Source organism: Bos javanicus, chromosome 12, assembly GCF_032452875.1.
Source record: "Bos javanicus breed banteng chromosome 12, ARS-OSU_banteng_1.0, whole genome shotgun sequence".
NCBI classification, from domain to species: Eukaryota; Metazoa; Chordata; class Mammalia; order Artiodactyla; family Bovidae; genus Bos; species Bos javanicus.
In genome coordinates this window covers 18,831,350-18,852,047 of record NC_083879.1, presented here as the reverse complement: position 1 = coordinate 18,852,047, position 20,698 = coordinate 18,831,350, and the positions used below count along the sequence as shown (strand labels likewise).

The 20,698-nt window shown below is 39.9% G+C and overlaps 1 protein-coding gene and 1 non-coding gene across 7 annotated transcripts in view; both read right to left on the bottom strand.

The window, feature by feature from the left end:
• FNDC3A (fibronectin type III domain containing 3A) overlaps positions 1-18,906 on the bottom strand; it is a 113,486-nt gene extending 94,580 nt beyond the window's left edge. Inside the window, exons 1-2 of one of the 6 annotated variants that reach the window (XM_061434622.1) lie at positions 17,331-17,419; positions 3,923-4,083 (exon numbers count right to left, since the gene is read on the bottom strand). In XM_061434622.1, the coding sequence (XP_061290606.1) occupies positions 3,923-3,925 (3 nt within the window). In that variant the 5' untranslated portion in view covers positions 3,926-4,083; positions 17,331-17,419. Of the gene's footprint in view, positions 1-3,922; positions 4,084-16,650; positions 16,940-17,330; positions 17,420-18,177 lie in introns of those variants that run through there. The other 5 variants (XM_061434623.1, XM_061434621.1, XM_061434624.1 and 2 more) reach the window with 5 other exon arrangements.
• Positions 1,022-1,093, bottom strand: TRNAW-CCA (transfer RNA tryptophan (anticodon CCA)). Its single transcript has one exon. It is a non-coding gene; the product is annotated as a tRNA-Trp (tRNA).
• Positions 18,907-20,698: the final 1,792 nt, after the last annotated feature.

The following is a 20,698-nucleotide window of genomic DNA, read 5'->3' as shown; positions in this document are numbered from 1 at the left end:
TCTCTGGGTGGAGAAGATATTCTTACCTGGAGAATACTCATGAACAGAGGAGCCTGGCGGGTTACAGTCGATGGGGTCACAAAGAGTCGGACGTGACTGAGCGACTTCACGTTCAGTGTATTATAAATTTAGCTGTATGCTATGTATGTACTTCTCTGCATATACTTCAATACAATTATTTTTTAAAGTTAAAATGAACACATGATCACCTCCATTGACGCAGAAAAAAAACACTTGATAAGATTCAACACACTTTCATGATAAAAATACTCAACAAACTAGGAACAGAAAGAAACTACTTCAACGTATTAAAGGCCATGTGTGAAAACCTCAGAGCTAACATTACACTCTGTGGTGAAAGGCTGAAAGCTTTCTTCTAGTCAGGAAAAAGGTTAGAATGCCCACTCTCACCACACCTATTCATAGTATTGGACACAGTACTAGAAGTCATAGGCAAAGCAACTGGGCATGAAAAAGAAATAAGAGACATACAAATTGGGGATAAATAAGTAAAACTATCTTTGTTCACAGATGACAGGATCTTACATGTAGAAAACCCTAAAGATTTTTTTTAAAAACTTAGAACAAATAAATTTGGTAAAAATACACAATGCAAAAATTAATGCACAAAGATCAGCTGCATTTCTATACACTAACTGAAACAATCTGATATGTTTCAGGTACTTTTAAAAAGACTAATTAGGAATACATCTAACCAAGGAGAACAAAGATTTGTATTGTGAAACCATGAAATATTGCTAAAAGAAATTAAAGAAGACACAAATAAATGGAAAGATACCCTGTGTTCAGAGTTAGAAGGCTTAATATTATTAAGATGTCCGTAATACCCAAAGCAATCTACAGACCAAATGTGAAAGTGAAAAGTGAAAGTGAAAGTGAAGTGGCTCAGTCGTGTCTGACTCTTTGCGACCCATGGACTGTAGCCTACCAGGCTACTCCATCCATGGGATTCTCCAGCAAGAATACTGGAATGGGTTACCATTTCCTTCTTCAGGGGATCTTCCCCACCCAGGAATTGAACCTCGGTCTCCTGCATTGGAGGCAGACGCTTTAACCTCTGAGCCACCAGGGAAGATCACAGAGCAAATGTAATCTCTATCAAAATCTCAATGGCTTTTTTTTTTTTTCCCAGAAAAATTCATTCTAAAATTCCTATGGAATCTCAAGGAATCCAAAACAGAAAAATAATTTCGAAAAGTACAAAGTTGGACGACTCAAACTTTCTGATTTCAAAAAACATACTACAAAGCCATAGTAATCAAACAGTGTGATAATGGCATAAAGACAAATACACCAATGGAATAAAACAGAGAGCCCAGGAACAAACTGTCACGTATATGGTCAAATGATCTTTGACAACGATGCCAAGACCAGTCAACAAGGAAGGGCAGTCTCTTCAACAGTGATGGGAAAACTGCATATTCACATGCCAAAAAAAAAAAAAAAGTTAAACCCTTGTCTTGTACACCACATTCAAAAATTAACTCAAAATGAATTAAAGACCCAAATGTGAAACCCATAACTCTCCAAGAAGATAACAGGGGGAAAGCTTCAAGACACTGGACTTGGCAATTGTTTCTTAGATATAACACCAAGAGTAAAGGCTACAAAAACAAAAATAGACAAATAGGACATCAACCTCAAATACTTTTTGTGCATCAGAGGACACACTGAATAGAGTGAAAAGGCAACCTATGGAAATGGAAAAAAACACTTGCAAACTTAGCTCCAGTTGCTACAAAATACCACAGATTGGGAGGCTTGAACAACAGACATTTATTTCTCATAGTTCTAGAGGGTAGGAAGTCTAAGATCTGGATGCCAGCATGGTCAGGTTTTTGGTGAGGGCCCTTCCCCCAGCCTGCAAAAGGACTATCTTCTTTCTGTACCCTCACATGGCCGAGAGAGAGAAAGCTCTGGTCTATCTTCCTCTTCCTGGATTTAAAGGGCACTAATCCCATCATAGGGGCTCCACCCTCATGAATCACCTACCTCACAAAGGCCCTACTCCTTAATATCAACACATAATGGTACAGGGTTATGACATATGAATTTTGGAAGGACACAAACATTTAGTCCATACTAAATTCTGCCCCTGGGCCCCCCATCCCCCCGGCTCTTTTCATGTAAATTTAAACACACACACACACACACACACACACACAAACAACACATTCATTCCATCCCAATAGCCACAAAAGGCTTAACTCATTTCAACACAGAGTCTAAAATTGCACCTAAATCAGATTTGGGTGAGACCTGAGGTACAATTCATCCTGAGACAAAATTCCTCTCCCACTGTGAACCTGTGAAACCTGTTAAGTTTCATGCTTCCAAACTGCAACAGTAAAATAGGCCTAACATAGACAGTCTCATTACAAAAGGAAGAAATCAGAAGGAAAGGGTGACAGGTCCCGAGGAAGTTCAAAATCTAGCAAGGCAAATACCATTAGATTTTTCAGACCAGAGAATAAGAATATCTTTGGTTTCAGGCTCTGCCCTCTGGACCCTAAGGGGTGTGCTATCACTTCCAAAGACATTCCTTTCGTTTGGCAGAGTCTTGCCCATGTGGCTCTGCAAGGCAGAAGTTCCATTCTGTGAAATCAAAGTGGAGGTACCCTGCCCTTCAGGCCTGTGCACTCTGCCCTGATGACCCTGATCCTTTGGGATACTTCTCTATTCTTGAAGAGTAACACATGTTTAAAGCCTTCCTTCATTGCATTCTCCTTGCTTCCTTGAGTCTCACACCTGGCCCATTAGCCCCACCTGGCAGTGTTTTTAATGGTATAATTCCATCTCTTCCTAGCTTCTGTTGAGATGCTGATTAAGTCCTTGGCTCAGGTCCACACTAATATCCTTATTAAATGGTTGGTGAGCCACACTCTTGGTGTTTTCTTCTGAAGGTGCTTTCTCATTTTTGCAACCTGGATAGGCTGAGAATGTTCCAAATAGTTTTAAACTTCTGGTTCTTTTCTGCTTCACAAACCCTTCTTCAATTCATTTCTCTCTTTTCACATTTTGCTATACAGTCTGAAGGAATCAAGCCACTCCTTCAACACTTTGGTTAGAAACCTCCTCAGTTAAATATCTAGTTTTATCACTCACAAGTTTCACTTTCCACAAAATGTTAGAACATGAACACAACACCGCCTAGTTCTCCACTCCTTTATAACAGGGATCACCATTTCTCCATTGTCCAATAACAAGTTCCTCATTCTCATCTGAGACCTCATGAGAATGGCCATTACAGTCTATATTTCTACCAACATTCTGTTCATGATCATTTATGAATTCTCTAAAATAATGGAGCTTTTCTCCTCCAGCTCTCCTCTCTTCTTTCTAAGCTCTCACTATTTGCCTTTAGCAGTCCCTTAATGACAATTCTGGGCTTCCCTGGTGGCTCAATCGGTAAAGAATTTGCCTGCAAAACTTAGGCAACGCTCCACGAACCTGGGAGTAACTAGTTAGTGCAGTAGCTCTCAGGGTGCTCAGACTCAGAGGCTACCTTCATATAATCACATGTTTTGAGATATCCCTTTCCTATTCTGAAATGAAATTCACAGGTAATGCAATCTAACTATACAGATAAAAAATAAATGTGAAATACCACCTGTCACATGAAAGAGAAATCTAAAGAATATAACCTGATATGTATGTCAACACGTACATGGTTAAACCGGAAGATAAATTCTACAGATTTCCAAAACACTTCATGGGGAGAACTAAGCTGGGTGAGACCACTTAGTGCTCTATTCTCGCCGGTGCTGGATGGTGCAACAAGTGATTGACAAGTAAGTTCTTTGTGACTTAGAGCAGGTTACTTTTTTCTCTGAGCTGGAGTGTCCTCATATTGAAATGAGAACACTGCTTATTTCACAGGAATGCTGCCTGTATCACTTACCATCACATACGAAGCACTTAGGACCACATCTAGCCCATAGTAGGATCTCAGTGAATGTTGATTCTCATCATTTCTTTCTTGGAGGGGTCAAAGTTACTGTGGGTCCAAGGGTTATTTGTCCTCTTTGCAAGGTATACCTGATTGGGCTTAGTGTTCTCCTACTGGGGGAAATGAGAAGTGGGAGTAATTCAAAGACCAAAATGTTAAAGAAACAGTGACTTTTACTGCTCTCCACTGCTCCCGCCCCTTCTCCAAGTAGGTGAAATTAACATGGGTCAAATTGCCCTTCCTTCTCCCCAGCTCAGTCTTTTCATGCTAGGGACCTTAGTTCCATTCAGTTGCGTCCAACTTTTTGCAACCCCATGGACTGCAGCACAACTTTTTCTGGCACATACGTCAAAAGTTTGTCCAGCCTCTACCCATTCAGTTCAGTTGTTCAGTCGTGTCCGACTCTTTGCGACCCCATGAATTGCAGCACACCAGGCCTCCTTGTCCATCACCAACTCCTGGAGTTCACTCAAATTCACATCCATTGAGTCGGTGATGCCATCCAGCCATCTCATCCTCTGTTGTCCCCTTCTCCACCTGCCCCCAATCCCTCCCAGCATCAGTCTTTTCCAATGAGTCAACTCTTCGTATGAGGTGGCCAAACTCTACCCATTACCCAGTTCCAAAGCCACTTGTACATTTTTAGATAAATATGTTACCATTGCACTCTACTTATCATACCAATTATTGTCTTAGCTTGTGCTACTGGAACAAAATACCATAGACTGGGTGGCTTAAACACCACACATTTATTTCTCACAGTTCTTGGAGGCTGAGAGTCCAAGATTAGGTGCCAGCACAGATTCTTGGTGAGGGCCCTCTTCCTGGCCTGCGAATGGCTACTCTCTTGCTGTATCTTCACATGGCCAAGAGAGAGAAAGCTCTGCCCTCTTCTGTGTCTTATAAGAATTAGTGAATCCATCATGAGAGCTCCAGCTTCACGACCCCATCTAAGCTTAATAATCTCCCAAAGACTCCACCTCCAAAAACAATCACACTGAGGTTTAGGGCTTCAAGATATGAGTTTGTGTGGGTGGGTGGGGGGAGGAGATATTCAGGGACAACACTACTAGGTTTAGAAACAGTACTGTTTTCTCACTCAGTCCCTGTCATAATTCTGAAGCTGTACTAGTTTCCTTGTGCATACACTTTATTTCCTAACCTTATTAACAGCCATCCATTCGACATGAATTTGTTCTATTTTAATGATGCTGCTGTCATAATGATAACAGTCGAGACCTAGAAGCCAAGGTAGGTAACTCATGGAAATAAGCTTGGCTGGGGGTTTGAAACTTCAGCTCTACTTGTTCAAAAAGTATGTGGGAAAATACAAAGAAAGATCCTACTTGGATTACAGCCAGAGTGTAACTGACAGACACATAGGAAAATTATGTACATTTATTAATACATTGAGAAATCCAATATGTTTTTTTGGTCTTTTGCCTTGTCTAAATCAATGAAACTAAAAATTATAGGATTCCAAGGCCACACATGAAATCACAAGACTTTTATATACTCCAAGGTAGATTTAGTACATTTAAATCTACATTTTAGGATTACTTGAAAATATACATATGAAAAAACATTAGGTAAAAGTATTAAAATTACAGTAGCAACTATATTAAGATAGTGGAATTACAGTATAACTGTTTTGTAATGTGGCTATGGTTATATCACTTTTATCAAAATTCTGATTTAAAAATGAACAGTCTCAAGAAGCCACAACTTCTCAAGGCAACTACAGAGTCACATCCAGCTGTAATAAACTATCTAAATACCCTTTCAGGGAAATTTCAAGAAATTCTGCTTGAACTTGGACTTTTATCCAAATTACTAATTCATCTGAACTGATATCCTAAAATGTTACTTTTCCAATTTAGATCCTATTTTTTTTCCAATGTCTGGACTTTTTACTTTCTAAACTTGACTGCTGCTGCTGCTGCTGCTGCTAAGTTGCTTCAGTTGTGTCCGACTCTGTGCTACCTCATAGTACATTAGATTAAAAAAAGAGGAGGGGGAGCATTTTAAAATTCCCCTGCAGTGAAACTTACCAAGATGAAAGTCACAGAAATCACTATGCAAAATCTTATTATTTCTTATCAGAACCCCAAAACAAACATTTCACAGATCTAACAATAAGTACATGATGTTAGATTATATTTTTCCTAAGACTAATTAATTAAATTACCCTGTTTGATGTTAATGGTACTCCAGAAAAATGACTCTTAAAAATATATGTAATTTGGGACTTCCCTGGTGGTCCAGTGGTTGAGAATCCACCTTGCAACGCAGAGGATGCAGATTCAATCCCTGGTCAGGGAACTAAGATCCCACATATCGCAGGGCAACTGAGCCTACACATGGCAACTAGAGAGTCTGTGCACCACAAGTAAAGATCCTGCAAGATGCAACTAAGACCTGACACAGCCAGGGCTTCCCTGGTGCTCAGTGAATGCAGGAGACACAAGTTCGATCCCTGGTCTGGAAAGATACCACATGCCACGGAGCAGCTAAGCTCATGTTTCATAACTATCAGGGCTGTGGTTTAGAGCCTGGGAACGCAACCACTGAAGCCTGGGCACCAGTGTCTCCTGCTTGGCAAGCAGATTCTTTACTGCTGAACCACCTGGGAAGCCTGGATGAGGTTTAGGGGAGTGGTTTAAATATAACTGTACAGACTGGTAAGTGTCTTGCTTTTTCACGTAAAATGTCTTAAGAGTTTTCTAAAGAAGTGTATCTGTATCTACTCCATCCTTTTTCATGACTATCTAATATTCTACCAGGGGCTACACTGTAATTTATTCCAGTGATGAGCACGACATGCTTTCATCTTTCTTCATGTATTTCCCTTTCTTCAAGGAAAAATCATGTAATATTCTCTATGAACCTATGATATTATTTCTGTATTATAGATACACAGAAATGAAACTTTTGGTTTAGAAGTATACACTTTCAAAATTGATAGATACAACTAAACTTCTACCCTAAAAAGATAAAACTGTTCATACTCTGTTCAACAGTTTGAGTGGCTACTTTCCAATTTGATACTTAGCTAAGGTTTTCCAATTTTTGCCAATTAGCAAAGATTTAAAAATATCTTATCTCATCGATGTTTTACATTTCTCTTATTATTGCTGTTTGAGTATCTCTTCAAAACTGTATAGGCTACATTTCTACTCCTATGGATTTCCTACTTACATCCTTTCTCATTTTCTACCAGGTTGATTTGTAGGCACACCTTGTATACCTTGACTATTAACTTTGTCTATTACATGTCAAATATTTTAGCCCAGGCCATCACTGCTTGTCTTTTTTAATGCCATTTAAGTTTGACATCTCATTTGAAATGGCTTTCACTGCCCTGAAATTTTTTTTAAATTCATGTCTTCCAAAATTTTTGCCATTTTATTTTTTACTTACTGAATGTATTTAGTCCAACTGGAACTTAGTTTTGAGAGTGCCACAAAGTGAGTACTTAATTATCTTTACCTCAACAGGATAGCCAATTGTCTAACATCATTTATAGACTAGCTCTTCCATTACTCACTTGTTTATCATATAATAAATTCTTCTGTAACCATGGAGCTTGTCCTGAATTCCTTATTCTGTTCCTTTGATCAACATGCTCATTCCTACTCCAAACTCTTAATAATTATAATTTTACAGTATGTTTTTTATCTTTTTTTAAGTTTTTAATATAAATTTATTTATTTTAATTGGAGGTTAATTACTTTACACTATTGTATTGGTTTTGCCATACGTCAACATGAATCCGCCATGGGTATACACGTGTTCCCCATCCTGAACCCCCCTTCCACCTCCCTCCCCGTACCATCCCTCTGGGTCATCCCAGTGCACCAGCCCCAAGCATCCTGTATCATGCATCGAACCTGGACTGGCGATTCGTTTCATATATGATATTATACATGTTTCAATGCCTGTTTTTTATCTTTGAAAACAAAAGGTAAATTCCCTTTTGTTATGCTTCATGTTGAAACTTAACTGTCCATTCTGGTGCACTTTCTTTCTCAAAACTTGAAACATCAGTTGGTCAAATCCCATTTTAAAAATTCTGTTGGATTTCTAATTAGGATTACACTGTCTTTACTGAATAATTTGGTAATTAAGTTCTCACATTCAGAAATATACTATTCTATCAATTTAAGATCTTCTTGTACTTTTTTTCTTCAGACGGTACAACATATTTCTAAAAATTTCTTAAGTATTTTATAATTTAGGCTTCTACTTTTCTTACTGTTTTTCACAGTTGGTTATTGCTGGTTTATAAGAAAGCTAATGAATCTAAGTTTATCCGATAGCAACTTGATTTACTGAAATCTCTTTTTGATTCAAATAATTTTCTGTTGCCTGTCTTATATTTTCTAAGTAGATAATCATATCAATTGCAAACAGTAACCATAATATATTCCACCTCACTCCTCTTCCCCGTTATTTAGAGGTTATTTTTCTTGTTTCTTAATGTACTAGCTACTTTGACCAATGTTCCTTTCTTTTAATGAAAGTACTCTAATAGTTCACTATGACATTTAATACAGGTTTCTGGTACTCTCTTTACAAGATTATTTTTGGTTGATAAAAAGTTGTCAGGGATAACTGAATTTTAGAAAATGATTTCTTTTTTTTAACATCAAAGAGAGAAACATACTTTCCCCCATTAACCTATTAATATAGTGAATTACATTAATATATTTCCTAATACTGAATCAATATTACACTCCTGGAATTCTACATATCAGAACTGGTATGATTCAAAGCTAGGCTCTTGAGTCAGATGCTGGGTTCAAATCCCAAATCTTTCACTAACTAGTTATATGATTTTAAGCAAAAATGCTTATATGATTTAACTTCTTTGTGCTTCAGTTTCTTCATTTTAAAAATGATGACAATAATATCTACCTCAAAGAGTCGTTTTAAGGATTAAGTAAACTAATATATATAAAGTTGTTTACAATAGTATACAGAATACAGAAATCATTTAATACATAAATAATTATTATCATTTACTGAGTGCCTTACATTTGCCAGCCAAAAGGTATGCTGCATTATAGGGGTCAGCAAACGAAGACCTGTGCACTGAATCTGGCCTCCTGCCAGCTTTTATTGGCATGCGGTTATATCTAATATTTACAATTTATCTCTGGCTATTTTTAAGGCTCCTAAACCACAGTTAAGTAGTTGCAACAAAGTTCATATGGCCACAAAGCCTAAAATACTTGCTATCTGCTCCTTTACAAGAAAAAAACAAAACAAAATTGCCAACCTGTGAAGTACTCTTCAAACTCACAGAGTTCAGTCTAACAGATGAGACAGGCAAGTTAAAATATATATATACATGCTACAGTATGTTACGTACACATTCATGATATTCTGAGCATACTGGGGAAGCATACAGCAGTTCATTACTAAACTACAGAAAGGATTCACACAAGAAAAGAGAGATAAGAGAAGAGGTATTTTATTTACTTTTCATTTTAAAATATTTTTATATGCCTTTCCTTTTTATCCAAGTGTGTGAATTGCTACACAAAAGGAATACAATGTTGATTTCTGTGACATTCATATTCTAAGTATCCAAAACATTTAAACTTTTTAACAAATGATAGATATATAAGTAAATGGTGAGAACAAGAATTTGGATACCTAACAATGACTAGAAATGCCTATCAAAGGTCTAGATATATGTATCCCATGGCAAGTATTTTACTTGCCATGTTTAATAGGCTCTTTCTTTTTTAATCCCTATAACAGCTAATTCTAGGAGACAGATCCCTGTATTACCCCTCTTTAACATAAGAAACTAAGGTAAAGTAATATGTTCATGTTCATAACAGCCAGTAAGGTATAACAACCTATACCTGCCTAACATAAAACACAGGCTGTTTATACTACAAAGCTGGCAAGTGATGGGAAATAGATATAGTCAAAGAATTTGTTATTGTTTAGTTGCTAAGTCATGTCCGACTCTTTGAGACCTCATGGACTGTAACCGGCCAGGCTCCTCTGTTCATGGGATTTCCCAAGCAAGAATACTAGAGTGGGTGGCCATTTCCTTCTCCAGGAGATCTTCCCGACCCAGGGACCAAACCTGCATCTCCCGCACTGCAGGCAGATTCTTTACCACTGTACCACCCGGGAAGCCCAGCTACGGGATATCATCAGAGTACAAACTCTGAAGATAAAGACAGAATACATTATAATTGACACAGCAGGAAATGTAGTGTAGTTTAATTTCTAAAACTGAGCAATGATTTAAATAAATTTGTATTTTTGAAGGAACAGTCTGGAAGCAGCCTGAAGATGAACTAGATAGAGGGACAGCTGCCCACATATTCTACCCACACTCTACTCTGTCACACACATTAGACCAGTTTTGGCCAGGTTCAAGTAATCGATAAAAAAAATATAATTCTAGGACACTATGGCATTTGAGGAATAATGATCTGAAGTATTGGAAAGAGCTAGTCCTAATACAGAAGAAACAAAAATATATTTCATAAACTACTAACTAAAATGTAAGGGAAAATATATATTGCAAATGAAAATATGACATAGAAAAAAATCAAGTCTAAGAATGAAACTGTGATTGAGAATGGCTGTCACAAAAAAGACTCATAGACTTAAGAGAATGAATTTATGGTTACTGAGGGGAAGGGTGGGAGGGAGAGATACAATGGAAGTTTGGGATTGACATGTATACACTGCTATATATAAAATAGATAACCACCGAGGACCTACTGTACAGCAAGGGAACACTGCTCAATACTCTGTAACAACCTAAATGAGAAAAGAATTTGAAAAAGAATAGATCCATGTATAATTGATCTCCGGAGAAGGCAATGGCACCCCACTCCAGTTCTTTTGCCTGGAAAACCCCATGGACGGAGGAGCCTGGTAGGCTGCAGTCCATGGGGTCGCTAGAGTCGGACACAACTGAGCGACTTCACTTTCACTTTTCCCTTTCATGCACTGGAGAAGGAAATGGCAACCCACTCCAGTGTTCTTGCCTGGAGAATCCCAGGGACGGGGAAGCCTGGTGCGTTGCCGTCTCTGGGGTTGCACAGAGTCGGACACGACTGAAGTGACTTAGCATAACATAGCATAGCATAGCATAATTGATCTCTCTGCTGTATACCCGAAACTAACAATGCATTGTCAATCAACTATACTCTAATAAAAAAAAAGAAATCTTTGGAAAACAAAAAAGAATGGCTATCACAAGCCAACCAAAAAATTTAGAGAATGAAAACATAATAAAAATCACAAAAAATTATGTCTTCACTTTTATTTTTATTTAAGCCAATCTTAAGACAAATGGATTTTGAAGTAAATGAAATCATTACTCCCTTCAAGCTAGATCTCAACAGAAGAACACAGTTGTATTTGACATCTATTCCTGCAAAGAAAGCATATAATTACTTTTTAAAGAAAAGTCTTAACTGTGCTTTAAAATGTACTTAAACATCTGTTTAGAACTGCCAGAGAAGTAGGCAGATTTTTTTTTCCTCCTCACTAGGGAATTGGATTTCACTAAGATATTACTTAAATTGTTCAAATTATTCTGTTCAAATACATGTTAAAATGTGGATTCTGAAGAAGGAAAGCAGAACACGGTGACTTTCAGACATTTTTGATAGAGGCTGATTAACAATCTGTCAAATTTAGAGATCTTTTACACCAAGGTTTATTTCAAAGCACATATCATACTTACTTTGTATTTCTAACAACTAGCACATAAGCAATCTCAAGAAGTGAGGCAGGAAGAGATGGAAGTCAATCAGAATAGTTTCATCTGTAAAATCAGAGTACCACCACATATCTGGCAGTCTATATAGGATTTTAAAAAATATAATCAACTTTCCAGTCAGAGTTCAAGTGGATCTTATTACTATACATACAGAAATAGTCATCTACTTGGGAAAAAAAAAAAAACATAAGGAATTCACTTTTGCATATTTCTATCCCACTGTGGAAAGACTAGCTGAATTTCCTTTGAGTAGATCAGTATTCTCCTGCAAAGAGGAACACAGGCGTTGGATAGGGACAATGAAAGATTAATAAGAATGGAAAGAAAGCTTTTAAAATGTGCACCGTCTATGCCAAGAAGGCAGTTAAAAGTTTTGAGTAAACCAAATGTTTACTGGAATACTATTATTTACAGAACTTTGGAGGATAAAGCTTGAACTCGTGATTTCTGGTCTTACTAAAAAAAGGTTGCACTGCTTCCAATGTAGTAGTATTAATGTAAAAACATATGGTACATTAATACCACCATGGTTTCCAACATCCCTTTGGATGCTCACAATATTTCTGTGGGGAAAACAGGATATATATTACTCTCCATTTTAAGAACTGGGAACCCGAGACTGAAAAAAAAAACACCTAATCTGAAATCATATGGCTAATAAGGGTAAGTTGGAACTAAAATCCAAAGTACTTTATCTCCTATCTAGGAAACGGAAACAGCTGGAATAATGAAGCTGTTTCAAATTCTGACAAAAGTGGGGTGGCAAAGTGAATTGTTAATTTCTCCTTAAAGTGAAATTTAAAAAGCTGAACTTTTATTATGTAGCAATTCATGAAGGCTTGAAATTTAGTTCAAAAGGTCTATAATGCCTTAAAACCGAAAACAGTACACACATACACAAAGCATGGAAAACGCTAGTACAAGTAAAAGGGCAAGAGTTAACTTCAGTTTGGGGGTTTTGTTGCTTTGTCTGCTTTTAATGTCTTTAAGAGGAAAAAAAGAAACTCTACTGATTTTACCCAGACAGCTCTCCATCTTATATATCTTTACTTTTCCCAACACCTAATGCTATCTCTGACATACAGAATGTACTGATTCAAAGAAACCTCTCGTGCTATATTCTTACTTTCTTGATAAGACAAAATACAGAGTAACCCTAGCCAATTTTATTCATGCAACCATAACCTGAAGCACCACTATTTAGCTGGTAATGGTACATGAAACACAATGTGCTGAAGGAAACAGAACTGCCGAAACATACACCTATAAATTTAGAAACTTCAAAAGAGGTATTTCATGTAGAGGAATCTTCAAAATAACCGATACTTACCCTTTAAATCACTGTAACTTATCTCTAAACAATCATAATGAAAATATTTTAAAAGAGACGTCTAGGTCTTTTTTCTCTGCCTCAATCTACACGTGATACAATCTTTTCTTGATGACTCAAGCTCATCAATGTGAATGTCAATTATGTGACTCTTGGAGTTACTGAGGGATGTTGCAACTGCTCTACTCTTTACTAACTCCTCATCAACTACTTTTACAGACGCTGTTTCCTGCTGCCTGCTCCCCAATTGTCATTTGCAGGCCACCAGCATCCTAGCCAAGGCTTCTACAATGACAGCTGTAGTTTAAAATATGTACAACCTGAATAGGCAGTTGATATACTTAGTCTTATACAGATTCTAAATCAATCCCTGGAGTAGCTATTTTCACTGCTCTAAGGACTAGCTCAAAGGCTTTTCTTCTTTCACTTCCTAGTTGTGAAACTCAGTCTAGGCAGTTGCTAGAAGTCTGGTCACAAAATAACAATTACAATAGAAGTTATTTCTGCATGTTCTCTTTATTTTTATCTTAACATATGGAAAAAGATAAATGATACTCAAAACACAAAACAACCATGTAGACAAATGATGTAAGGCAGCTCACATTATGTGCTATATGGACAATTAACTAGCCAATTATTAGCCAACAATCAGCAAAGTAGGCCCGCTGGTCAAATTCTGCGATTGGAAGAAACAAATAAAAAAGGATATTCAATAGAGACTATAAGTGGCCCACAAGGCCTAAAGTATTAGCTATCTGGCACTCTACAGAAAGTCCGCTGATCCCTGATCTAAGCTATAAACACACACATATAAAATATATAAGCTATTCTTCAAACATAAAGCTTAAGTTATTAATATGTCAAAGTAGATGCAGCACTCTTCCAGTGATGGCTTCACAATGATACGGGCAAACTGTCCTGTCCAGCCCTGCCTGTTCCTTTCTTGACCATGTCTTGGCACTTGGCCAAAATCTTGTCTTTAACCTTCTTTTCATCTTCCTCCTGATACTTACCCTCGCAGACTGGTCTCCTTGAATGTCCTTCCTTTTGCTTGATCCCGAAATCCTTCCTAAGATTCAAGTCTGACTTCTTCTGAATGCCTTCCAGGATCATTCCTGCCTTCAGTAGCCTCACTTTCCTTTAAATTCCAGTCCTTACCACATAATTTAATAAGGCCATCTTGTATTTTTTGTTAAGGATTTCTTGTGTGTTAGTCTAGTATCCCCAACTAGTCTGTAAACTACTTGAAGGAAGGAAACACATCCCATTGCTTTTGTATCCCCACTCTAATAGCTCACCATCGTCTGAGCATGTCATCTCCCCAGAGATGACACATGCAACTCTCTATCTTGAGAAAAAAAAGCCTGAGGCCTGGTAATGGATGATAAGTGATTGGAAATATCAAAGGAAGACACATACAAAGGAACTTGATGTAAGACCATAGATTACACCACAAACTTATAAAGTATATGTGAAAGGTAAAGCAAAACTACCACAGTGGGAGGATGGAGATAAGATCAAGGGATAAGGAGGCCACAGCATAACACTCTGAAATAAAATGAGGCCAAAATATTAAGAAAATACTAAAAGCTCTCAAAACAGGTGAAAAAAAATTGTCTTTCACCATTATTGGTCATTCATTTCTTTCAAGCAAGCAGCTCTCGACACTGATATCCACAGGGGCCATTTTTCTTTTTCTTTTTGCAATGTGATAAACAGAAGCACTGAAAAAGACTCAGTGGAATTGCAGGCAGAGCATTCTAAACCTTTGGATTTACAATATTGTGAATTTATTTGAAATCTGCTAGAGACTGCTCGAGGGAAAAAAGCAATCATTTATCTTTTGATCACCTGGCTAATAAAACTGGAAATCATATGCATAGCCCTACATCATTCTCAAAGACATCATCTAGACTCATTTTCATAGAAAAATGCAACAAGAACATTAAAAAAAAAAAAAAACCTTAGATTACCTCATCAAACTGTACTTTAAAAATACAGGCAAAATAGAAGATGCACAAGCCTTGGGTATATACACATTAAAATATACAAATATTTTTTAAACAGACATAACTATTAACCATCAATCTAAACTAAAAACATAAATTAAATGCTCTTTACCCAAGTAAAGCTACTAAAGATGATGAGAATATTAATCATGCATCCCTGTTCTTTTCTGCGTTTTGTAGCCTCTCAATCCTGACCTCTGCCTGGCTGGTCAGAGAAGAGGAAGAAATTTTTTCTTAATCAGTAATAAAATATGCTCAATATTATACCATAGAACTTAAAAAATTAGAACATAATTACTAAATGCAGGAGAAAATAAATCAGCTTTCAGTTACTCATATAAAGGGGGAAAGTGATGACACAGATGACATCAAAAGATAATCCTAAATCTGTTTTTTTGAATGCATACCATTAATTTGGGAGAAGTAAATTACCCCTATGTTTGATTGAAACCAATGTTAACTAGCAGTTAATTTTTCCTAAACAGTCAATGATTTTTGAGGGTTCAGACAAAATGGAAAAAGAGGGAGTTCATTCAGAAGCATACAGGTGGTTAAAAGCAGCCAGCCTGAGATAAAAAAATTTTCAGTTAACCTACCCAAGAAAACTGAGACATGTTCTCTGAAAGGAAAAAAGAAAATTTCATAAAATTTACTATGATAGTGCTAAAATTCAGAAACAAAATTACTTATAAAAATTTTAACAAAAATTTTTTTTTCCTGTCAAGTCAGTACCCTCTCTTCCCACTAACTGGTATAAGTGGTGATGGCAAGAATTATCAGTGGGTTAAGAAGCTGAAAGCAAAATTTTAGGCACTACATTATAGAAGATGTGTTACAACCAATCCTTTTTATCACTGTTTTAAGTCCACCATCTGTCTCAGTGTGCACTTTTATCTCATTACTTGAGCAAAATCAAATCAACCGAGAAAATATCAAAAAGGCAGGAGATTCATTTCTCTGGACTATTTTTAGGTGATTTAAAAGCTTACACGATGGCAAGAACTACAGATTTAGCAAATACACAAAAACTAAATATTTATCCAAATACAAGATCATAGCCATAAGACTCAATTAGTTTCTGCCTAACATATGGCTCCAACTCCTGGGTGGCATATGTTTAGCACTAGTGCTGGTACTATCGTGGTGATAAAATATTATAGTAACAGTTCAACTTTTCATTCTTATAGTACAGAAAAAAACCAATTTTGCTTTCAAGAACTAAAAACACGGAAAGCAGCAAAATTGTTTTGCCGCTCAATTTCGAGTCCACAAATTACATGCACATGAGCTTTACAGAGTCAAAAAAAATCCTGTCAGCCTGGTATTCTTAGTTAATAGATGCTCAGACGCAAAGGTGTCCAAAGGAACTTACATGAAATTTCACAAAAGAAAATCCCGAATTTACGATTCCTAGCACCCCCACTATCCATTATCCACCCCCTACCCCTACAAAAAAAATCCCAAGGTTTTTTTTTTTAACGCTAACAGTTTAATAAAAGAACGACTTACATTAATTAAAATAGCCCCTTTTCTGCCCGCGATTTTACGGCTAAATTATGAGTTCATTTTCCTTTACCTAACACATGACGTCCTTCCACCGCCGTGTCAAAAGTTCAAAGATCCAGGTTGTTAAACAGGGCGAGGACTGCAGCCTGGAGTCCAACCCCCCCGCGACTGAACAGGTGGTTAACTCAGCCCGCTGAAGGAACGGCCAGGTACCGGGACCAGCCAAACAAGATCAAACACACCGGGGCGGGTTTTCGAGGTTTGAACCCCAACAGGCGCGGGGGTCTCTTCAGAGGGGCGTTCAAGTTCGGCGGCCGCCGGGCGGCCACAAGCCCGGGCGCTGCGGACGCTCGGCGATCCTCTCCTGGAGGGCTCCGGCACTCGACCCCCGCGCCGCCAGGAGCGGCGCTGCTCGCCGCGGGCCGCCGGCCAGGGGGGGCGGAGGGCGGACCGCCCGCGCCCCCGCGCCGCCTCCGCGGGCTGGTGGCGGGGCCGTGGCCGCGCCCCCGCGAGAGCCTCCCGGAGAGACTGGGGCCCGGCAGGTGCCCGACAAGCGGATGCGTCCCGCCCGCGGCCCACTCCCCCCGCTCGGCAGAGCGCGCGCCCCCAGGACGGGGTGGGCCGCGCCCCTCGACGGGCCCGAACCCCCTCTCGGCGCCCCGGCCCTTCACACTCAGCCTAACGGATTCCGTGACGCCTGCCCCGGGGCGCGACGCCCGCCTTTCCCGAAGGGAGCGCCCGCGCTCTCACCTCCGAGTCACGCCGCTCTGAGGCGGAGGAAGGCGGCTACCCCGGTGCCTCTTCTTCGGGTTCCTGATCGTCCTCGCTCCACCTCAGCGGCAGAGCCAGCTCTCGGGGCCGCCGCAGCCGCCGGCGCACTGACTGTTGGGGTGGTTTCCCGGCAGTGACGGCGCCGCCTCAGCCCCGCTCCTCGCTCCCTCTCCGCGTAGCTCCCGCTTTCTGTTTCACCCGAGGGACCGCGAACGCCGCCGCCGCCATGCTTACTACGGAGCCGGGAGGAGGAGCCCGGAGTCGGCTCGCCGAGTGCGGCTGCGCGAGCCCCGCCGACGGCGCCCCCGGCCGGCCCGGACCCCGCGTCCCCGCCCCGCGCCCGCCGCCCCGCGGGTCTTTCCCCGGAGCGCCGGGCGGCCGAGTAACCCCACCACGCCGCAAGCCCGGACGCCCACCGCCCTCCCGGGCTCCGGGCTCTTTCCCGAGGCCCGACTGCGCCCGAGTCGTCGTAGCCGCCGCGGCGGCCAGGCTGCTGGCGACACTAGGGAAATGAGGAGTTAATAATGGACGTTCCTGGGACCACTCACACAATTTCTCAGTCCAAACTCTAAAAGGCTCCCTGTGAGGCGCACCGGGTCTGCCTCTTTCCGAAAGCGCAAAACTTAATGCCGGCAGGTGCTTTTAAAGACACTCCCCCGAGGAACAGGAAGCCAACCGAAGTGGGCTTGGATGTTTTCAATTCCAAACGCTTTAGTGCCCGGGATCTCCTCAGCAAGCAAAAATACTTAGATATTTACTGCAGTTGAAAATGTGGGGGTTAGTTTTTTAGTCTCTTCCCCAATCAAATCGCGTGGAATCCCATTACCTTAATTTGTGCTCCAGCCCGAAGACCTGGAAGGGAACGCAGTCGAGATTTCCCTGAACCTCCAGCGACTGGGGGCGCTGCAATAATGCCTGAGGGCTGCCCTGGGCTGCTTCCTTTTGCGGGTTCTACTAGAAGACTTGGGATGGGGGTAGTCCTTGGGACGGGGAGTCTAACCCAGGAACTGTCCCTTCAGAAACAATGGTGATGTAACCAGGCTTCTTTGTCTGGCTTTATTTCGGTTTTTTAATTGTGCTGCCTTTCAAAAATAGCAGTGCTTTTTTCTTCCACCTTTTAACAGGAATTCTCTGAAAATGTATTTATTCCCTACCTTCTTAAGGAATACAGTGGTTAATGAAATCCTTTGTTGATGACTGGCCATCAGATGCCATACCTTGGCCATAACCTAAAGTCCCAAAAGATTGCTGAGGTATATAGGGTCTCTACTTAGGTGATCTCTCTTTTTTTTTTCTCTCTCTCTCTCTTTGGAATGTTCTCATCACCTTTCCTAATATCTGTTACTGCTGCTCCTCTTCTCATCTGCCTCTTGAACCACTCAGATCCTTCTTCTCATCCTTTCTACTTTACTGTTTATTTTTTACTCTTTTCTCCTTTCTTGTGTTCTTTATGGCGCCAGGTAATGATTGATGAGGTGTTTATATCCACAATCAGCCAATGAGAGATTTGGTTTCTTCCTCTTCTTCCCATCAGTAAATAGGACAGTGACTATATAAAATGGTATCTTGAGATATTTTCATTGTTGTTCACTCTCAAAAGTTCTTTTCCTGCAAGAGAGAGAGGTGTTTCCTTTTCTTAACTTCCAGATTTGGCCCTCTTCCAGACAATTGCTGGAAAGCTGATCTCTGAATAACTGAAGCATAACTCTATGTTTTAAAATAGGATTTATCAGAGTGTGGGTGAGTTGGGTGGCTTCTCCATATTGCTTCCCTAGCTCTATTTGGTCTGAGACTAAGCTACTGCTGCTGCTGCTGCTAAGTCGCTTCAGTCATGCCCAACTCTGTGTGACCCCATAGACGGCAGCCCACCAGGCTCCCCCGTCCCTGGGATTCTCCAGGCAAGAACACTGGAGTGGGTTGCCATTTCCTTCTCCAATGTGAAAGTGAAAAGTGAAAGTGAAAGTGAAGTCGCTCAGTCGTGTCAGACTGGTAGCAACCACATGGACTGCAGCCCACCAGCCTCCTCCATCCATGGGATTTTCCAGGCAAGAGTACTGGAGTGGGGTGCCATTGCCTTCTCCGCAAGACTAAGCTAGTGGTTTCCAAAGACAACTCTAAGTAATTTCCAAAGCTTCCTATTCAGGAGCTTTTTAAAAAGACAGAATCTTGTAATCTATCCCACAAAATTTAATTCCTTTGGCATTGGGGTAGGGATGAGGGGGAAAAAAATGTCATTTAAAAAAACTATATTATTAAAAATTATATTTGGGGCATGCCTACATGTATAGGCACAACAAGAAAGAACAGCTATTTTGGAGGAGACTAAGACATAATTCAGAATACCATTGAAGTAGACATAGATTAGTCAACAATATGCGATGCTGTAAGGTTGAGTCAAGTGAGGACTGGGGAATTTATGTTCTGTGGAGAGAATGAATCACACACATAAATAACCCTAGCATGGCCACCAGTATGAATTCTTTGGGAATCCAGAGAGGGACACTAATTTACACTGACTTTGAACAAGTCACTTCTCAGTGCTTCATTTTCCTTATCAATAAAAGTTATTTAAAATTCTCATCTTTCTTGAGCTCTGAGTAATACCCAACACTTGGATCACTTATTTCCTCGAAGAGTTCTTCTTCCTTTGGCACTATACGCGCTTAGCTTTTCCAGATACCTTTCTGGGTATCGTTTCTCTAATTCCCTCACAGATTCCTTCTCCTCTCCCTAACTGTTAAATATAGGAGTACCTCACAATTTAGTCTGGGTTCTTTTCTGTTTTCGTTATAATCTCTTGGTCTGAACATCATCACCCACCCCAATTATTTTAGTTACCGTCAAAAGTTGATGATTACCAGGTATGTGTCTCTAGCCCTGACCCTTATCCTAAATTCCAAATCAACTGCTTCATTAACTTAGTCACTTGAAGTCTCAAAGTTACAAAGTTTAGACCAACTTAGTTGATAAACTCTTCTTGTTTTCCTTTCTCCTCATCTATGTGTGTGTATGCACATTTTAGTCGCTCAGTTGTCAGACTCTTTATGACCCCATGGTCTGTAGCCGGCCAGGCTCCTCTGTCCGTGGGATTCTCCAGGCAAGAATATTGGAGTGGGTAACCATTCCCTTCTCCAAGGATCTTCCCGACTCAGGGATTGAACCCAGATCTCCTGCATTGCAGGCAGATTGTTTATATTAGTGTTTATTATCTGAGCTATCAGGGAAGCCCTATCCTCATCTATCTAGTTGTTCAAATCAAACAGGCAGTAGTCACCCCCTGGCATCTCCCTCAGATTCATTGCAACACCAAGTTCTGGCAATTTTCTCTCCAAAATCTCTCAAATTGG